A 22,005-nucleotide genomic window follows, 5' to 3' on the forward strand; every position below is an offset into this window, starting at 1 on the left:
GAGGTGGGAGTTGAAGCTACTTCTGACAGGGGACTCTGCCAGCCGTTCCCAGCAGACCCTCACAACACGTTTGGGCCTACCAGGTCTACCGCATCTTCCCCACCATCGAAGCCAACTCACCACCAGGTGGTGATCAGTTTGCCCCTCTCTTCACCCGAGTGTCCAGACATATGGCGCAAGTCCGGCGACCGACCACAAAGTCGATATCGACCTTAGGGTGTCCTGGTGCCAAGTGCACATATGAACATATGCTTGAACATGGTGTTGTTATGGACAATCCATACGCCCTTCCAGGTCTCACTGTCATTTGAGCATTGAAGTCTCCCAGCAAAACGAGGGAATCCCAGAAGGTATGCCCTCTAGCAACCCCTCCAGAGACTCCAAAAGGGTGGATACTCCAAACTGCTGTTCGCGCATACGCACAAACAACAGTCAGGACCCTTCCCCACCCGGCGGAGGGAGGCCACCCTCTCGTCCACGGGGTAAACCCCAATGCACAGGCAAAGTAGAGTCAAACAGATTCTTTTTGTATCTGTTTATTGTGTAACACTCATATCCTGGAAAATACGTACAGGATAGCCAAGAGTCATAAAATAAGTGACCAACAAAATTCAGGCAAAATGCCCTCTTCAATCAGAACCTGAGACACCATTCTTTACAGCTCTTTTAATGTGATGACTAAATTATTCATCAAGTTTTAAGTTGCTGCACTATTTTAATCATCAGAGAATACCAAAGTAGGCTTTTTCCTGATTAAAGTAAAAATAAAACCATTATAGAGATTTGTGTGAAAAACAGAACTTGGCAGATGGTCCTTACCTTCAGGAGATATCAAGAGGTTTCTTCTTATTACTCAACCAGGAAAGGCTTAATGATTGTTTAGTACTACAGCCTTCAGAAAAATACACTTTAGCTAACATTGTGGTGATCCTGACAAGTGCATTACTGTTAATGATTGGCTGGATTATGTTTTCACTACCCCATAATTCTTCCATGTTTATTTGTATATTTTTATGCCACTCAAAAGAAGGCATTTTTGGCTAAATCTCACTTAGAATTCAATCTGTTTCTTACCAGGCTCCAGGTTGCCTTGATAAACCATTGTATTTAGTAGTCATCGAGTCTGTACTATTTTCCCTAACACTTTAAAACCTACACCATCGAAGTAGGTGTTCTGCCATCATAAGAAAACGTTTCACCCCTTCAACCTCCTTCTATAAAATAATTTCTCTTGGCATTGCCAATCTGATTACGCTCTTAGAAAGACGCAGCTATAGGGTAGTCAGGTAAACTGGGGAAGGTGCCCAGGATAATTTCCAATATGTATACATTTTTTCTCTATTATTTTTCTGTTCACAAGAAGCATGTGTGTGTAAAAGTGCCCACAGACTGACTTGACAGTACTTCTAAGCCAAATGGATTTTCCTAATATTACTCTCTAGATAAATAGAAAGCATTACTTTGCTAACTTTAGCACTGACTGACAGGTGGGTTAGCCAGTTAATGGTCCTGCATTGTTCAAACAATTTGCAGAGATTTTGGATATTGCATAGAGTAATAGAGTAGTAAAGAAAAGAAGCAGTACAAAAAACATTGGAAGCTTGACCAGATTAATTATCTTTAAGTAAAACAACAGCTCATGTACTCCATCATGGATAAATAATGTACCCATATGAGATATTTATATTGTTGATGATCATTATGTTCTCGTGATGAACCAAAGAAATGATAATAACCTGCAAATTCAATGACCTATTTTAGGATGAAGTACATTTTTAATGTCACAAAGACATTACAAAATAATTTGTTCTTTATTTAAGTTTGAGATGATGATGATTACAATAATAATAATAATATTTTAAAAAATGAGCAACCTCCACCAAGAAGAAACTGATTGTACAAAATGGATTCTGTCAGCAATTCCTATTTTCTCTTAAAAGTTTTCTAAAAGATACCCCAATGGTTTTTGCAAAACTTTGAATAAGATCTCCCATTCACGTCAAATGCCATAGTAAATATTGTTTTTTGATTAAATTATGGGTTGTTTACTCTTAAGAATTTATTTATTGTGATGGGGAACCTTTGTATTATTTTGATAAAATTATTTTGGTAAGTTTACGTCACTTAGGAGACATATTATGATCACGGTTGTCATACAAACCATATCACCAGTGGATCATATAAATAGAGTGGTGCTTCCGTGTCCGCTTCTGGTCACATTATCACTGGATTTTTAAGAAAACAACTTAGCATAGTTAGTTCATTTTATTTTGGAAGTAGGCCACGTTCTAGGATTCATAATGGTTTCAAACTCATTTACAACTTTTATTTTCGGCCTCCCCCTCATTTGCTTAGTTTCTAGTAATCAATCTGATTTTGTTATTGCCTGTCCCTGACTATGATTAGTGTCTTGTACTTACCTCTCAGTCTTACTTCTCTTTTTGCTCCCAATAAATCCTGGGGACTAAGTCTGTTGTCATCTGAGAGTGAGAGATATTTGACCAGTGTCTTATGTTGCTCTTAGTGTAAAAGGTTCTCTGTAGTTTCAGAAATGACAGTTAATGAGGGTTAATAAAAGGAAACATAAGATTTTGTTACGTGTTAATTTCATTTTAGAGTCATTCAGTCAGTCAGTCATTTTCCAACCTGCTATAACATAACACAGGGCCAACACAGGGCGCAAGGCAGGAATAAAACCCCGGGCAGGGCGCCAGCCCACCGCAGGACACACCCACACCAAGCACACACTAGGGACCATTTAGGATCGCCAATGCACCTAACCTGCACGTCTTTGGACTGTGGGAGGAAACCAGAACACCCAGAGTAAACCCATGCAGACACAAGGAGAACATGCAAACTCCACACAGGGAGGATCCGGGAAACGAACCCAAGTCTCCTTACTACGAGGCAGCAACGCTACCACTGTGCCACTGTGCTTCCCCATTTTAGTGTTGTTTATATTAATGTTTGCTGTGTTTTAATTACATGATAATAATGCCATCCCTTGGCCATTTTGGGTGATTCCTATATATTAGCTCACCTCATCCCTCATTACTTTGCCTCATTACTCAGGTATTAATATTAAATAAAGTAAGTTTTTGTCCTTTAGTTCATGTCAGTCAAGGCTGTGGGTTAAATGGTACTTTTTTGGGAACTAAACACAAAGCAAGTTCATTTATTAATGAAATTCCTACTAATTAAGAATGAAATGCAAGTAGGAAGATTGCCAAAAACTTGACAAGTTACTGTACAGATGGTTTAGGCTTTGTGCCTATTTGTGACAGTATATAGATGGTTGTCCCTCATTTACTTTTTCATTAAACTGTTCATATATTATCTTCAAAAAATGAATTCAAAGGTAATATAGTATATAATTGCATTATATTACCAGGAATTACTTTAACCAATACTAAGTATTCTGGGAATTTGATTAAAAATAATAAAATGACAAGTCACACCTCTGCTAGCATGCAAATCAATACTTTAGAATGAACTGGATCTTTCAAAAGTGATATATTTTGAAATCACTATATTAAAATATTTTTCTAAAACATTTTAGCATTGAATTACTTGGCTGACACCTTTACCCAAGGTGACTTAAGTCATTTATGATACAATTGGTTACATTTCTTTTGGTTTTCCAGTTGGAGTAAAGGCAGGTCACGTTACTTGCTCGTGGTCACACAGTATAAGTAGTGGTATTTGAACCCACAGCCTCAAGGTTTGTAGTGCAAAGCCTTAATCAATACACCACTCTGCCTGCAATTTTATAGATTTTTTTTTTTTTTACAAATTAAAGGAATTTGTTGTTCAGTGTTTATTTTCTGTTTACTGTGCATGCTTATCAACATCGTCCTTTAGATTTTGCTCTTTTTTTAATTTCAGGTTTCAAATGTTACTTAATTACAGAATAAAATGAAAAGTTTTGAAAGTAGTCCAAAAAAAAAAAGATAACTGGTTTTGAGAAAGCTTGTGCATAATTGTTAACATATGAAGCCAACCGCCATCAGCTTATTTGTCTCTTCCACTAAAATTGTTGCATGTGATTGGTCTGCTTCAGATGACTTAAATGGGAGAGTCAATATCGAGTTTAAAATTGAAAATTGCTATGTGGAGATATTAAAAAATGCAGCTGTGGATAAATGATTGACCCTTATAATTAAATTTGTCATACGCTACCACAATGCAAGTTAAATAGCCTGGGCTGTCTTGATTGGACAAAGAAATCTTCTTCACTTTCACGAAAGAGCTCTTTTGAAATTACTGGAAAGTACACAGAAGTATTGTGTAAAGTTGCGCAACCAAGTAAGAGAGTTGGAAGCAACGCCAGAAGACAAACTGTTGCCAGATGGTAGATTACAGATCTTTGCAAAAGATTGAAATAGAGATTTTCATCAATTGCACATCAGTTTGTAATGTGCTATGCTTTGGAGATGACTCACAACTGGAAAATTAAAAAAAAAAATACAGCTACAGAATGACATACTAAAATTGCATTGTCTTGCAACATTAGTGGTAAATGTTGAACGAGCTTAAACAATGAAGCATTTTTAGTTTTAGAAGGAATGTGGTGCTGTGCCATAATGGAGAGTTCTTTCCAAGCCCTGTTTCTGGATATTAAATGGGTAAACAGATGGATGTCGTGCTGTACAATATTGGAATATTTCCTTCTATGTTATAACATGATCATTTTTTTCATTTTTAATAAATTCTTAGTTGTTAAATTATAATATTGATTTTCAGCATTAACAATATCACTTTTAAATCTTGCCTAAAGAAGCGGCCTGAGTTGCCTCAAAAGCTTGCATATATATATTTAGCCAATAAAAGGTGTAACTTTGCTTAACTTCTCGCTACATCCATAATGGCTAACAGGGTACAACACCTTAGTATTACAATATCGTATTTGAAATTAAGGAGAACACAGAGCTCACCCAAGGCAATAAACAAATAACTGAATAAGAATGCTTAGTTATATACTGTGAATATCCCATTATGGATTCCAAGTTGTTGTACTGAAAGACAAACTTTTAATTTGCCATAAGGCAATGTCCTTGCTGTCACATCCTCAGTTTCCTGAAATACTTGGTTTTCTTATGCCTTTTACCTAATAACCATGACATTCCTTGTCTGCTCTTGGCAAACAGCTCAAAATCTTGGCCAATATATCAGAAAAGTGAAGCTCTTAAGAACAACATTCAGCAGTTATTTGATTTCTGTTCAGCGTAATATATTTAAGTAGACAATTAGTGAGTTAGAATTAGACTATTGAACAAGTTTTCCTTCATATCTGAGCAATCTGATTATTCATTTTGTTGTGCTACTTCTTGTATTTTTCAGCTATTTTCAATGTCTTTTTTGAAAACAATTTTCCTTTTTCTTTGTGGCCAATGCTGTTTAGAAAATTGACTTTTGACTTTTCAACTTACTTTATTTGGTATTTGTTTTGGATTGTTTAATTTTGCAAACTTTTATCTGTTGTTGGTGTCTCTGAATCCTCCTGCTGTTCATCTCCTGCTTTGAAATCTGCCTGTAAAAAATTGCTCATATGATACTCATCTCCTGATTCTGTTGTCTTTTTTACCTAGCATTTCTAACCATGTAGGAAGTGTGGATGTCCAAGAGATGGTGGAGGTGAGAGTGTGTTGGTGATGTGGCTGGGTTAAAATCCAAGCTGAAATATTCCAGTTGATAATTTAATTGTCAAGATACAAAGGTCTTAGTAAGAGCAAAAGCCTACAGATTTTGTGATTTCTCAGGACTATATACTGCATTTATTTCCATTAATTACATTTTATTATATGGTTGCTTTTTGTTTTAATTTTTTTTTTAGAATGCAAGGGTTAATAGCTTACCTGGTGTGAGTTAAAAATGTTCATGATGCCCTTTTAAGGCCATCAATGTTAGCATTACGTATCTGGAAAGGATTTTTAAATGTGAGTGGCTTTAATAAAGCAAAGTCTTCCTTATTTTCCTTAGTTGTTTTCTTTGAAGCCTGCAGATAGTGAATTGTAGCAGGGTCTGTTATTGGGGGTATCCAAGACAGGAAATAAATCAGTTGCTGGATTTTAATCCATTCTGAAGTATGGCATGCAGGGAATCTGCACCCCTGCCAGAATGAACTCCCTTACTGTGCCTGGCCGGGAGGCCCAGTTGGCAAACAGACATTGGAAGAGGAAGCGGGCTCCTGGCCGACACAAGGATCTAGGTGTCGAATGCCATCCAAAGAATGGATCCACTGGCATCCCAGCAGGTTTAGACGGAGGAACATTATCTGGCTGGGAGGCTAACACGAAGGAAAAGCGAGGATTATTCAAGCTACATGTTCCCCTGAACTGCTAGGTGGCAGCAACCCAGGAGGCAGGTACACCAATGGACACCCACAGGGTGTGCTGAGGGTTGTAGTGCCATAGAGCAGCCCTATTGGGATCCCGGGGTTTTTGGGATTTCCGATTGACCCGGAAGTGCTTCTAACAGGCTATGCCCTGGCACTGGAACTACTCCCAGGTCCAAGGAATCATCTTGCCACATCTGGGCAAGTCAGAGTTGGGAGGAAGGTGTACAAAGCTCACCTGGAGGTGCGGAGGAGAGGAAAGAGAGAAATAAAAGAGGAATTGTATGTATTGTTTATAATAAATCATTTATTTGAACCCAGTACTTGTGTCTGTGTGGTGGTGTCTGAGGTTTGGGAGGCTGCCGTGTCCCCTGCTGGTCACACCATCAAGGTCATTATGCACAAAATACAGTAAAAGACATAAATTCTACATGCCCAAATGTAAACAGCAGAAAACATGACTTAAGTAGGTACGAGTGATATAATTTATTGTAAAGCAAAACTTGATTAACAAACAATGTTGTACTTATGTGTGCTTGGTGTGTGGGTGTGTTTGTGTGTGTCCTGCGGTGGGTTGGCTCCCTGCCCAGGATTGGCTCCTGCCTTGTGCCCTATGTTGGCTGGGATTGGCTCCAGCAGACCCCCGTGACCCTGTGTTCGGACTCCGCAGGTTGGAAAATGGATTGATGGATGGATGTTGTACTTATGTGAAGGAGCAATGTGTGAATATAAAGTGGTTGGCTGTGTGGAAATGTACTGCTAACCAACCATTGTGGTGTTTCATGAATTCCAAAACATGTTCATAACAGATGACTGCCAGTTAAAATGAATCACGAACTTGAATTTTAGGGAACCATACACCAGTTGTACTGCATCAGGTGAAACGCCTGTATATCATGATAAGATTGTGTCTGTGAGGTATGCATCACAGTTGTCAGCTACGTGTTTGTACAGTTCTGCCAAATCAGTCTTCTCTTAGGCTGTTGAGCCTATCATCTTAAAACCTATACTTTGAAAACAGATGTTGAGCAACTTGACCAGTCTTCCAGGCATCATGTTAGGCACAATCTCTGCCTCCTCACTTGTTGCTGAATCTATCATTTTACAACCTTATCTAAATTGATCTCTTTAACAAAATATACATTTATTTTGTGTAATAATATGCCCACTCTAAGGGTGGTTAGGTAAGTAGGTGAGTGAGTGAATGAATGATGGCTTCCTATCCAGGGGTGATTCCTTCATTTACTCAGTGCTTTTGTGGCTCTGGCTATTGTGATTGCAAAATCAGTGTTTTTATTAATGGATGAATTTAGCATTCATTGTGCATTAAATAGTATTGTACATAGACCAGATTAAAGAGATTATATTATTAACAAACAAAGAAACATGGCACAATACACTCCCTGTTAGTTTTCAGAAGTTAGAAGGCTATGTAGGATAATGTAGAAACTTGGAATAATTGAGAACTTGTGATTTGTCTAGTCTTTTATGCTTGGTATTAAAACCAGATGGTTTCATTTGCTCATTTAATCATTTTGGTAAGCTTAATTGCATAATGTTGTCTGATGCTTTTCCAAAGTGAAAACCAGGCAAGCTAATGAAAAGTTTTGGAAATATTTACTATATTGGCACCACAAAATATGTTAAAGGAAGGCCGTATTGTGCTGTTGACAATAGAACAAGTGAAAATGATAATTATTTCACTTTTGGATGACAGTAATAAGAGACTGTCCTCTTTGTGTTATTAAGAAATTTTCAGAAGATATCTGGGCTACTATTGCAGAAATTTCCTACATTGCAAAACTTTTTATGCACAAATTGTCAAGTCATTTTGTGGGTGATCAGGAGTGCTTAGACTATAGGGGGCTTACTGACAAGGCATATTACCTCCTAAATGAACTTTGAAATGAGTGACACAGTTGCGTAAGACCTCATCTGAAAGTGAGGTAGAGAGACCTGAAGTAGTGGAAAGAGAAAGAACACACTGTATAACAAGTAGCTTGCTTGGTACAATGGGCAAGCTAACAGGAAAGCTATCCTATCATATAGATGTGGATAGAAATATGAAGTAGACAAGTAGAAATTCTTCCTTTGAATTCTACACACACACAAACACAAACAGTCTGCTGGTACCTCATGAAACAGTTTTTAAGTCCTTGCACATGCTGATATTGTCAGTGACTGAGAGTCACTTGCATTGGCAGAAAAGGTGTACCTAACATATAATGCCTCAGTGTATAGCCAGCCGGGAGTGCTAAAGGACCAATATAGGTTTGTACAATCCTTAAATTTAAATAAACAACATCAGGGAGAATCCCTGTAGATCTGTTAGCATTTTCCAAAGATGCTAGGGCCGAATGGAGTCCCATCTCAGAATGTTTGTTCTCCTGGCAGGGTGTTTAGGAAACCTTTTTAGTCTTCTTCTGGCACTACTATATATCTATGATATGAAAGTAAAGGAGCATCTGGCACTCCCAGATAGAATTCTGAGTGCCACTCCAGACCTTTTGCAAATTATCCAGCACTGTACAAGAGGCTTACAATGTAGTGGCTCATGGCCCAGAAATAAAGGCTGCTTCTGGCTAATGTAGCTTGGAGCTTGAAGTCAGGAGGTTTGCATTTGACAAGGGCTAAATGGCAGGAAGAAAGTAAAATGCCAGAGTGTGGAATTTGTTATTTGGTTATGTGGGTAAATGGAATAGTCACCCGTCAAAATTGTAAAGGTTATACGTTGTGTTGTGTATTGTTTTACTCTCTTATTTGTAATTTGCATTATCTCTCTCTTTTGTCTAACATTTCCCTTTAATAAATTCCTTATTTTTATACCGTTACCTATACCTATAACCTACTGTATACTTTTTATATTTTTTACCTACTTAGGTGTTATTTGTGCAAATAATTTTCACATATCAAAAATTGTAATCAGAATCACAAAACATGCAAAATGGGCATAGAAATAAGATAACTCAAATTAAAAAATCAATAAACAGAAACTCTATTTGAATCTAAATAAACAGGACTGAGTATCTTTGCTGTATCACTGGCATATGAGTCCTATTAATCATTGTCTCAAGAAAATACCTCCAGATAGACATTGTTTTTAGTGAAAACTTCAAGCCTTGCCCTCCGTTGCTGAGCTGTTTCACTTTCATTGTTGAGCCACAGAGTTTGCTTCGTTTCAATGTTGTGTCTCTGTGTCATTAGCACAACGTCATTGTTGCGTGGCGGCGTTTGCTGCACACGGGTCTTTCGTAGTGAGAAGTGAGGTGCATGCAAGCGCAGATTAAATATAAAAAAGCATGCATGCGGCATCTAGTGGCTGTGGTTGAGCAGAGTGGATTTCATTTATATATCTCTAATTATATATGTCTAATTTAATTTCTTTTAACACTTTGTACTTTTCTACATTAAACTTAATTTTCCAAGTGTTCTCTTTGTTCTGAAGATTGTCCATGTCTTTTAGATTTTGTTTGCCTCCACTGTATCTGCTATCCCTCCAATTTTAGTAACATGTACAAAGTTTAGTATCAGGTTCAGACCCCTGAGTGACTCCACTGATCACTTAGTCCTACATGGATCATTCGCCTACATTTAACCAACCAGAAACCCAGTTTTGTAGCTTACCTCTTATATTACTAGTTTCTAGTTTCAAAATGAATCTTTACTCAAAGTGTCTCATTTAACCAACCTGGAATCCAGTTGTGTGGCTTACTTCTTATGTCACTAGTTTCTAGTTTCAAAATTAATCTTCTCTCAAAAGGTTCCTTGTGTCACTCATAAGGTTGCAGTTAGCCTAGTCTGTACATAGTAATCACTTCCAGAATACTCAATACATTTCTGATGCACAAAGTACTCTAACCCAGCCAACAAACCTTAGAGGTAGAAAGTTCTCCAGCAGCTGCTGACTGATATCATTAGCATTTCTCCTGAAGAACAAACATTTCCAGATTTGTATCCTGCTGTCTTTCAGCTTCCTATCCCTTGTGGCCCATCAATGATCTTGCTGTTATTTGACCAATCATAAAAATGAAAATATGTGTGATCAAAGCAAATTTGATTGTTATATTGTTGTGGGTGACAGACAATCCCCTGACAAACCACCCTACTCAGATTTTCATGTAGTATACTACCACATTGGGTGTAGAGAATGGTCAGGTCAGGTCAGGTTGGGAAGCATGCACTGGTACAGCACATTGCTACACCCATCACACAACAAAACTGCTTGGGATCCTGGTTGGCAACCCCCCAAGCAGACACGCAGTCCAGTCCCACCCTCTGGAAATGACCCTCTATCTGTTGCAGCCAGGAGTTACGTGGGAGTCCCCTTGGCCTGGTCCAACCACTCGGGTCCTCAACAATGAGGATACTGCAAGCCTGATCACCGCCAGGGAATCACACCAAATGGCTATAGTGCTGTAACTGACACTCCCACACAATGCAGGTAATGTGCCTCATTTCGTGACTCCCTGAGCAATTGCTCATTCAACACAAAGTCAAACCATCGGTACTTAAGGATTCTCCGAAGAGACACAGTACCAAAGAAGCCCAGTCTTCGTCTGAGGTCCCTGGATAGCATCCATGTCTCACAACCATATAGCAAAACAGGAAGCACCAGGACTCTATCTTTTGCATAGATATCGGGAGCACCACACACCCCTTTCCAGTGACCTCATAGGAAGAGTCACCAGAAACATGAATGTCACTGCTGAGGTAAGTAAACCTCTCGACAAGGACGACACTCTCTCCACAGACAGACACACTGCTGATGGCTGTGCCTAAGAGGTCATTAAAGGCCTGGATCTTGGTTTTTATCCAGGACACTTGCAAGCCCAGACACTCAGACTCCTCGCAAAGTCTCTCGAGAGCCCCGATCAGAGCCTTCATTGACTCTACGAAGATCACAGCATCATCAGCAAAGTCAAGATCAGTGAATCTTTCTTTGCCAACAGATGGTCCACACCCGCTGGACTCTATGACCTTGCCCAACACCCAGTCCTTGCAAGCATTGAACAGAGTAGGAGCAAGAACACACCTGACGAACCCCAGAATCAGCTGAGAAAAACGCCTCCATTCTGCACAGCACTCACAGTAACAGTGCACAGAGTACAGAGAATGGTGTAATATATTTAAAAAAAAAACATTACTCAGTAGCATTTCTATTGGCCTTGTTAAAGACACAGGTCAGAGAAGAATGGTTAAACTCATTATACCCTACAGAAAAAGGACACAAAAACTGACTTAACTACTCTTTACAATGGTATGCACAAGGACATCTCTAAAAACACAATACATTGAATTTTGAAAATGCTCCACTTGCGTATGGGGAAGCCGATGTACAATTTAAACAGATTGTTATTTTCATGGGAATTGTTACATATGCAAAATAGAACTAACTATTTTATATTACAATGAGTAATTAACCATTTTAAAAAATAGTAAAACATAATAAATTGAAAAAAAATTATGTTTCTTGTTGCATTAGAGATATTTGTTCCGTTATACATTTTAGTTCTGTTTGGCTTTGAAATTAACGCACAAATACTTTTTAAACTTACACTTTTACTATAAAACCTTTACCTTTTACCTTTTAGCATTACCTTTACGATACATCCTTCTTTCAACAGTAATTCAACCAGTGGAAGACCAGACAGTGTTAATGGTTGTAGATATTCTTCGGAATATTGTAAGCAGATGTTTTCCTCTTCCGCAACATCACCATCAACTGTTTCAACATGGTCTATTGATATGCATTTAATCAATTTGGCATGTAACTGATCAACAATTTTCGTGTTAATTCGTTTGACTTCATTGTTTCTTGGTGCTAAGATTGTCTGTGTACTCATTTCTTCTCTTGATAACCCTTCAAGGTTAAATTCTTCAATAAGATTTGGACATAAGTCTTCTCTTATTGAGAAATTAAAGTGAGGAGAATGTAAAAATTTATAAGCGCTAAGAGCACAGGAGCTGTGTCTGACAAAAGCATTCACACGAATGAGAGTTGAGGAGATCGTGGGCGTGGTCCGTTAATCTGAGATGGTTGAGAGGAGGAAGGGACTTGAAAAAATCTCTTGACAGTGGTCTCATCTCAAGATTTTCTTTTTATAATAGAGAAATATGTATGTTAAAGAGACAGAGAGTGTGTGTGTTTATACAAAGTTTAACATGCAGTATATGGGTGCAGGCTGTGTGTGAGCTTGTACTCTTGTGACATAAAACTGTCCACTTTTCAAGTATCTACAGGTCTGGCTTCTTGGCCAAGTGTGATTGTTGGGGTACTATGCAGTTGAACATTTAGCCATTGTCATCACACTTACCAGTTACATGCCAACATTTGGGTTTTAGTAAACGTAATCTAATTCCACTTGGAGATATTGTCCATCTACTTTTTTCTTTGTCTGCCTCTTCTCCTTCTTCCCTGGACCATTCCTTTACAGACTGTCTTGGGAAGATATGACCATACCACTTTAGCTTACTCCTCTATACTATTTTGAGGAGGTCTTCGTAGTTGCCTGATTGTTGCTGGATAATACAGTGAATTTCATCGGTGGTAAAATGGTCAAAGTATGGAATCCTCAGAACAGATCTGTAACACCTCATCCCCAGAGCTTGAAATTTTCCCTTCAGTTCTGCTGTCAAACTCTAGAATTCATAGGCATATAAAGACCAGGGTTATTGGACTCCTATTTAAAAGCCTTTACAACATTCTGATTTTATTTTATTGTTTTGCAGGACCTGGACTGTGTGCTTAAACACTTGGAAGAAGTGCGCTTCTTCGACCTTTTTGGATACAGTGAGGAAACGGGAGAATGGCTCTGTTTCATGTGCAACAATCCTGAAAAAGCAAATGGTAAATAAAATTAACAACATTATTTACTTGTATGCTCTTAGCTTGTCTCCCAAGGAGTGTATTAGTAGATTATTTAAATATGAGCACACTCATGTTGAAAATCTTCCTTTATAAAGATAACAGGAAGGAAAGCCCTATCTCAGTAACAACATATGCAAGACAGCAACCTGCCCAGGAGAGAATGCAAGTCTGCCTTGAGGTACTCTTACACAAATTCCCACACTGTGTGAATTTAGAGTGTCAACCTGGCCTAACAGCAGGTCAGAAGAAACTCAGGAGCATTGAGGAAATATTCATGCCAGGAATGGCATTAATACACCACTTTTTACCCACTGAATTTAACAATAAAATGTAAACACCTTCCATTTAGAAATATAGATATATATGGCATCTCCCTGTCTTTGTCTCTTTCTGATAAAAAGCATATATTGTGTAAGAATTTGAGTTGTTGATTTGCATCTCAAGTGCCCCAAGCTGTGATTTCAGTTTAGAAATCCCTTTCTCAACCCACATATTCTCCTGGGGCCTCCAGCCTTCTGCTGCAATCCAAGAACATGAAGTTCCGATTTTCTTAGCTGCTAAAAATTACACCGTTGTGTAAGAGTGTACACCCCATGACAGAAGGGTGTCCTGGCGGCAGAGGCTGAGGCACCACATGGGACAAAAGTAAGTTAGGAAAGTAACCGGTAGGATTGCTTACGGTATGTCATTAAACATATGGAAACATTTACAAAAATAATTTTTTGACATGCAATTTATACATTTTTTAGTTATATTAGATGTTGCAGCTTTTAACATCTCCCCTGAAGAGTATAGTCAATGGCATATGTTTACATGCACAGAGGCAGTTAAAGTGCTCTCCTCAAGCCTGTATTATTGTCTTTGATTTAATATTATGTGTAAAAATGGTGACGCTGGAATGCATTGAACCAGTAGGTGGGAGAAAAGCAAAATGCATAATGAGAAGCATTTGTTGAACTGAATCCTACTAATGTTGTTTGATTGATTTGTATTGAATTTAATATGTTTATTGTCAGATACTTAGTATTTTTATGTTTCTTCTGAATTTTGTTGGAACCTCATAAACATATAGGTATGTACCATATTTTATAAATTAATTATCATAAACTTTTATTTTTAATTATTTCAATAAATACAATGTGGATGTAATTGACATCTTTCTTCCCTTTGGTCATTGCTAGTTATTATATTAGTATGAATTATTAAGTAACCAGTAATTGCGTACTGCAATAACATCCAGTGAATACACTTGACTTGAGAATTCATAGTTTTCATCCTCTTACTCTGTATGTTTAGCATTCGTTTGCTCAGAGGTTGATGTGCTTGCTGCTTCCTGAGTAGCTCTTCTTTTCTCCAGCCTAGCGCCCCACTTCTTCTTCTCTTTTGTTGGCATCTTTTTGCGTTAAAATTGATTATGTCAGTGTTTTATTGCAGTTACTTATTACGTTATCTTAATTTTTCACTTAAGCTGGCACTTAAGTCTTCAATCTGCCTGAAGAATGATTTAAGATATGAAGAGGTAGGGGAAGTGACGGCGAAGGTGTTAGGAATGAGAACGGCGCCCGTACACATGAGCCACATGGCTGTTCTGCTGGCTGCTACTGAGAGTTGATCCAAAATAAGATAAAATAAAAATAAAAAGAGGAATAACCTTGGAGGACAATCATCACCCCAAAAGCAGATAGTAGACGTCATGTAGTGTATGTATACCAAATTTCAGGTCAATAGGTCAAATGGTTTGCGAGCTTCAGGTGATTTAAAATCCTGGACAGACAAACGGTCAGCCACGGTGAAAGATTTTCTGCTTTCTACTCCTGAAACACTTGTCTTGTTAGATTTCTTTGACATGTCATTTTTAACATTTTTATGTTCAAAAAGTCTGATAATTGTTTTAATCTCTTCAACACATATTCACATTTAATTCTTAATCCATGTTCATAAAATGTTGATAAAATCATAGGCATCAAAATAAAAGAGTGGATTAATCTTTTAAAGACGAAAAGCATAATATTCAATTTCACAATTATCGAATGTATATATATTGTGACAAAATTAGGGTTTTCTCGCACCCTTGTACCCTCAGACCACTCGTCAGACATCAGATAAAAGTCCAAATAATGATTTATTATAATAATAAAGTGCACAAAGCACGCTCCTCTCCACAATTCTCCAATAAACCAATAACAATAATCAATAAACCAATCCTCCACTCCCAGACGTTTAGCCACCCTGCCTCCCAACTCAGCTCGGCGTCTGGGAGCTCCCACAGTCCTTTTATATCCCCCGACCCGGAAGTGTTCCCAATCCAACAGTCCACAAGTCCTTATTCCTTTCCGGGTCAGGGTAAACAATGCTTTTTCTCACCCCAGGAGCCCGTCGCTCTTCCGATGACGAACTTCCGGGTCATAGGGCACGAAGAAGTCCTCGGTCCTCCCTGCAGCTCCCTCTTGTGGCCCCCATGGCATCCAGCAGGGCTGTGCATAAAAACCACATTGTCCATGATGCCCTGCTGGTCTTCTGGGGACCTCTATGCTACAAGGAGGGCTCCACCTGGCGGCTTGGGGGTATTGGCCGAGATAAACGGCTGGCCATCCTTCAAAATAAAATAATATATACAGTGTATATATATATATATATATATATATATATATATATATAGTGGAGCCGACCCGGACACAGACAGGCGGACATGTTGTTACTCACCACCACACGTTTATTTACACAACTATTTACACAATAAAGTCACACAGACTCAGTCCATTTAGTGCACAAACTCCAACACACAGTCCTGGCCACAAAATGCCTCTCTTCAGGCCGCCTCCACTCTCCTCTCTCATTCCTTGTCCTTCTTCCACCCAGCCTTGAATGAAGGGAGACGGCCTCTTTTATACACTCCCGGATGAGCTCCAGGTGGTTCCCAACACTCCCCCGTTGGCCACGCCCCAGCGTGGCGGAAGTGCCGGCTGTTCTCCCGGCAGCTCTCCGGGTGTCCTTTTATTTCTTCCCCCCAGCACTTACTGGTGTGGCGGAAGTGCTGAGGTAACAGGTCCCCAAGGCATTGGGGCGCCTCCTGGCGGTGACCATGGGCCCCTACAGGGTTGGGTTTCCATGCCCTCAACCCATGGCCCCCAAAGCAACCAGGCAGGCGACCTCCACGTGATCCAGGGTGGGCGAAGACCCACATCCGGTCCCTCAAGGCATCCCAGCCGGGTCGTTGCCCCTGGTATCCCTGATAATATATATATATATATACTCAGATATCTTTTACCAAATAAATTCCAACTTGTTTAAACAGGTGCAAGCTTAACAGATTATTATAAACATCACAATGTATTAAATACGATTTTGTTTACAAATGAGCAGCGTGATGATTTCACTGCTTTTTTGTAGCTCCAGAATTCTAGGTTTAAATTCCAGCCGAGGTATTGACTGTGTGGAGATCACATTTGTTGCCTGTCTCTGTATGGCTTTTCATCTTGGTGTTTAAACTTATCTTCCAGAACTCAAAGATATGTATATTAGGTTATTGGGTGTACCCTAAATTGGACCTGAGTAAGGTAGTGAGTCTGAAGTGTGTGAGTACATATCTTTTGTTAGGGATTTGCACCTTATCCAGAGATGATTCCTGACTTGCACCCAGAGCTGCCAAGATAGGTATCAATTCTCTGCAACCCTAAATGGGATATGTTACATAAAAAATTAGTATGTGAGCATTAGTATACTTTGCACCCTAGGAATCAAGTTATCCAAACTATTCTATAACATTTCAGTAATTATTTATTGCTCTAAGACTGATCTTTCTGATCATAAAATAGTTCATTTCGATAGCAATTGATAAGAAGAATTCAGAATTCATTGCAGAATTATGGTATTTGAAGGTTCCATTAGAGTGCCCTTTTCTCTTGCTTTCGATTTGGCCCAAAAAATAATCAGCACACCGTCATCTCATAACAGGCTTAAGTTGCAAGTTTGGTATTTTTCCATCCAGACATTTTTTCTCTAGGCTGTCCTCAAGATACTGTGACACACACACCTATCATCGACATATTGAAGTTTTCGGTATCAGGGGACCCTAAAATGTCAAGATCCTTCAAAAACCGGAGATCGAAATTTTTGACAAATCTAAAGCTTTCACTCCTTCCCTATAGACATAATAGATTTATGGCGGGGGAGGGCGCAGGTCAAAAATGAATGTACTGATGAATGTATTAATCATTACAGAAATCATGCAATTAATTATTTTTGACATTTTTTGGATTTCTTTATGGCTGTCTGGTGCTGTGATTTTTCATGTTAGTCAGAACATTCAGTGTATCATTATTTTTTTGTAAAAGTAATTTTTATTTACACATTACAAAATACAATCCACATCAATTCCATCACCCCATATAACAGAGTAGTGAGTCTACATATGTCTGATGTGGGCAAATGAACACAACATGACTTAGAGAAATTCTTTCCTCCAGCATTGTGTGACTAAGTGAAGGTGATCATAACTATCTAGGAATATTCTGTTTAATATGCAAAAGAAAATGTAACTCAACTCAGTATCGCACATTGAACACACCTCTCTTGTTTCAAATTATTCAAATTGTATTTGGGTAAGATCCTAATGGTGAGTGGTGTCATCAGGCACTTTCTTCAGTGGGTGCCATGTTTTCAAAATGACCAAATCTAGCATGCATGTACTTATGTTTTCTTCAATTAATTGTATAATTTGAACCAGTGTTACATTTTTGAACATCTGAGTATCATTGACTGATTACTTCATATTAAATAATTTTCTTTGTGTGCTGTCTAGATGGGTAGGAGAAGGGTATCTAATTTGATTATAATGTAACATGGTATGTCTTACTGATTTGAAATGTATCCTTAAACTCCATAAAATATAAAAATGACCTTGAGTCATATCATGATTTTTTCTCATGTCTAAAATAAAATTAAATCCCTCATTGAACAATTATGCATAAACATCATCATTTATTTACATACTAATCATGATCCATTCACAGTACAAACAGAGGGAATATTTTAATGAAAACAGGTCGTTCAGCTTAAAATATCTTATCAATCTCATTTCATGCAGCTCTTTCAAAAAAACGTCAAGTCACAATTTGAAGGTCCAAAAAATCCAGCTGTTTATCTTTTGACTTTTCCCTGCTGATATAGTAGAACATGCTCCCAGCCTTTTATCAGGGCCAAAGATACATTTTCCATATGCGGTTTATCTGCTGTAATATCATTACGTAAAACTGCTATTTTGTCTGGCTTTTTTTATGTTCATTGTTGTATTCATTTTTATTTACACTATATAGGAAACCTTTTCTATTTACTTAAGCCGTTGCAATAACTGATTTGTCATTTTTTATTTACTTAAAATAAACAATTACAAAATATATATTTCTATTTTTGAACAAGAATGCATATCACAGAAGTCCAAAACTGTGTATTACTTTTGAAGTTTTGGCTATTTGTTTTAATTATTTTTTTCAGTTTAGGTGATATATTTAAAATACATGAACAAAAATCCCTTTGGTTACTTTGAATGCTCATCTTCACCACATACTTTTTTTTTCTTCTTTCGGCTGCTCCCGTTAGGGGTCACCACAGCGGATCATCTTCTTTCATATCTTTCTGTCCTCTGCATCTTGTTCTGTTACACCCATCACCTGCATGTCCTCTCTCACCACATCCATAAACCTTCTCTTAGGCCTTCCTCTTTTTCTCTTGCCTGGCAGCTCTACCCTTAGCATCCTTCTCCCAATATACCTACCATCTCTCCTCTGCACATGTCCAAACCAACACAATCTCGCCTCTCTGACTTTGTCCCCCAACTGTCCAACTTGAGCTAACCCTCTAATGTACTCATTTCTAATTCTATCTATCCTTGTCACACTCAGTGCAAATCTTAGCATCTTTAACTCTGCTACCTCCAGCTCTGTCTCCTGCTTTCTGGTCAGTGCCATCATCTCCAACCCATATAACATAGCTGGTCTCACTACCGTTTTGTAGACCTTCCTTTTCACTCTTGCTGATATCCGTCTGTCACAAATCACTCCAGACACTCTTTTCCACCCATTCCACCCTGTCTGCACTGTCTTCTTCACCTCTCTTCCACAATCCCTATTACTCTGTACTGTTGATCCCAATTATTTAAACTCATCCACCTTCGCCAACTCTGCTCCTTGCATCCTCACCATTCCACTGACCTCCCTCTCATTCACACACATGTATTCAGTCTTGTTCCTAGTGACCTTTATTCCTTTCCTCTCTAGAGCATACTGTATCTCCACCTCTCCAGGGTCTCCTCAACCTGCTCCCTACTATCGCTACAGATCACAATGTCATCAGCAAACATCAAAATCCACGGGGACTCCTGTCTAATCTCATCTGTCAACCTATCCATCAACATTTCAAATAAGAAAGGGCTCAGAGCCGATCCCTGATGTAATTCCACTCATCTTCACCACATACTAAAGAGCATAATGTGAAATTATGTGTAGCCAGACTGACACAAAATGTGTAATTTATACCATATATGAAGGAGGCTCAGCATTGAGGCTTGTAACATGGATAGACGTGACATGGATGACCCTGATATGTAACAACAAAAAATGAAACACATTGTCACCCGTAGGACAGGAAAAACTATTTTGCTCTGGACCAACAAGAATCAGAAATAAGTAAACAAATAAAGCTGTAGAAAATAATTCTTGATTTATTCAATGAAAACATGTTTCAATACATTCATTCACTCACTTTATTATGTTATTCAAGATGCCAGCAGAACAAGGTGCAAGGCAGGAATGAGCCATGGATGGGTAGCCATTTTATCAGAAACAGCACACATATGCTCACTCATACTGAGCCAATGAAATGTTGATAATGTGGGAGAAAAATGAAACTGCCTGCATAAAAAAAACATGCAAACACTGGAAGAAGGAACAGACTCCACACTGGTAGTGACTCAGCTGGGATTCAGACCACAAAGCTGCACTGATTCCATTCAAAGTAAATTTTAAATAACAGTACCCCTTTGTGATTTTTGACTCACTATAAACATGCTGAAATTTCATTATTTTTGTAAGTATTTAAAAGAATTGGTATATTTAAATTATGTGACAAAAAGAAGTTTTCTTATGTGATTTATATAACCATGGATGAAAACAAATGTTGTTAGTGTCATCTAAGAGCAGAATATACTTGCTTGCTAAGCCATCATGCCAGTAAAACAACAATGTATTTCTATATAGTGGGCTAAGTAAAATGCTAATAAGTAATATACAAAGAACTAGATAATTTGAGCCATTGGTTCTTAATCTGGCTCTTAAGAACTTTGTGAGACAGTTTTGAGAGGTCATAAAGTAGAAAAGCATTTTAAAAATTGGCTGCTTTATGTGTTAAAATGTCCTTAAGTTGCTGCTAAAATTACTTCTATTGCTTGAGCTTTATTTTGAAGAGCCACTAAATTGCAGGAGTACAAATCAAATGCTAATAATATACTAAAATTCACCAGTCTGTAGTACGTTGTCTTCTTTTGGGAGCTGCTATTGCCATAGAAGCACAGATGCTGTGATCCTGGCCTACAGAGAATTTGGGTGCTTCCTTTGTGTTTTTGGGCAAAGCACAAATTATGAGATATTTCTGCAGTAAGCACCATAAAGCACAGAAAAGAGACTGATGTCTTACATCCTCCAATACAGGCATGTCAAACACGCGGCCCGCGTGACAGATCCTAGTTACCACTGAACTTGTACAAAATGATTACTGTTGTTTGTGATTGAATCATTCTGCATCATCGGCATTACTTATTAACTTTTCTTCCTTCTGCCTTCTGACAAAAGTGCGTTTTCTCATGGCATTACGGTATCAGAAACGTCATCTGCTAGTATAGCCATGAGTCATGACCAAAATTAATGAGCCGTGACGTCGCAACTGAAGTGCTAGTCTGCAGCAGAGGCGGCCTTAAGCATGTGCAAACTGTGCATCTGCACAGGGCCGCCAAGCAAATATATATTGAATATAAAAAAGAAACAGAAAATAACGACACAGCTGAGCAGTAAGCTATATGTAGTATTATAACGTTCTGCTGTAATGAGAATATCATGGGCCGCCACTTGGTTTTCAAGTTACGGACATTCGCATATAGAAGCATGCCATGAGCACGAGGCAGCTATGCAGTGTCCACAACGGACATGGCCATCCCCCATGCATAAGATACCATATTGACATTGGCGGGCGAAGGAGCCACCGATTCTTTCTCTGCCCAGGGCCTCCACGAGCCTAGAGCTGCCCCGCTAGGCAACACCACTGCCTGGGCTGCTGAGACTGGCCACTGGGCAAAACTGACTATCACGAGTAGTAATATTTTCATGTTTTTTTGCTCTAGTTTTATGTAATTTTGTGCTAGTATTGTAACAAACAGTTAGTGCAGACTACAGCTGAAGATCTGAAGTGGATGCGAGAAGTTGGTGAGTTGTTTATTAACATATTTTTGTGATTTTGAGTTTGTAAAATTAGTGTAGGTCAGGTGGCTTTTTGCATATCGGCTCATTTTACAATATAAACTTTGAAGTAAACTTAGTAAAGTAAAATTTGATTTTTGGAGGATTTGTTTTCCAACTTGAATTACTGAGCAATGAATTCAGTGAGCATTTTCGTGATTTCAGTTCACACGAACAGGACTTTGCGCTGTTCTCTTGCAACGTTGAGAATGCACTTGAGAATATCCAAATGGAATTGATTGAACTGCAGTCAGATTCTATTCTGAAGGCAAAACACAACAAAGTTGGTGTGTCAGGCT

General features: G+C 38.4%; 1 protein-coding gene across 6 annotated transcripts in view; it reads left to right on the top strand.

The window, feature by feature from the left end:
- veph1 (ventricular zone expressed PH domain-containing 1) overlaps window positions 1-22,005 on the top strand; it is a 220,293-nt gene that overhangs the window by 128,818 nt on the left and 69,470 nt on the right. For all 6 annotated transcript variants that reach the window (XM_039757110.1, XM_039757100.1, XM_039757148.1 and 3 more), the window contains exon 13: window positions 13,064-13,181. In XM_039757110.1, coding sequence (XP_039613044.1) covers window positions 13,064-13,181 — 118 coding nt within the window. The remainder of the gene's footprint in view (window positions 1-13,063; window positions 13,182-22,005) is intronic.

The sequence above is a fragment of the Polypterus senegalus genome, chromosome 1 (assembly GCF_016835505.1).
Source record: "Polypterus senegalus isolate Bchr_013 chromosome 1, ASM1683550v1, whole genome shotgun sequence".
Classification (NCBI taxonomy): domain Eukaryota; kingdom Metazoa; phylum Chordata; class Cladistia; order Polypteriformes; family Polypteridae; genus Polypterus; species Polypterus senegalus.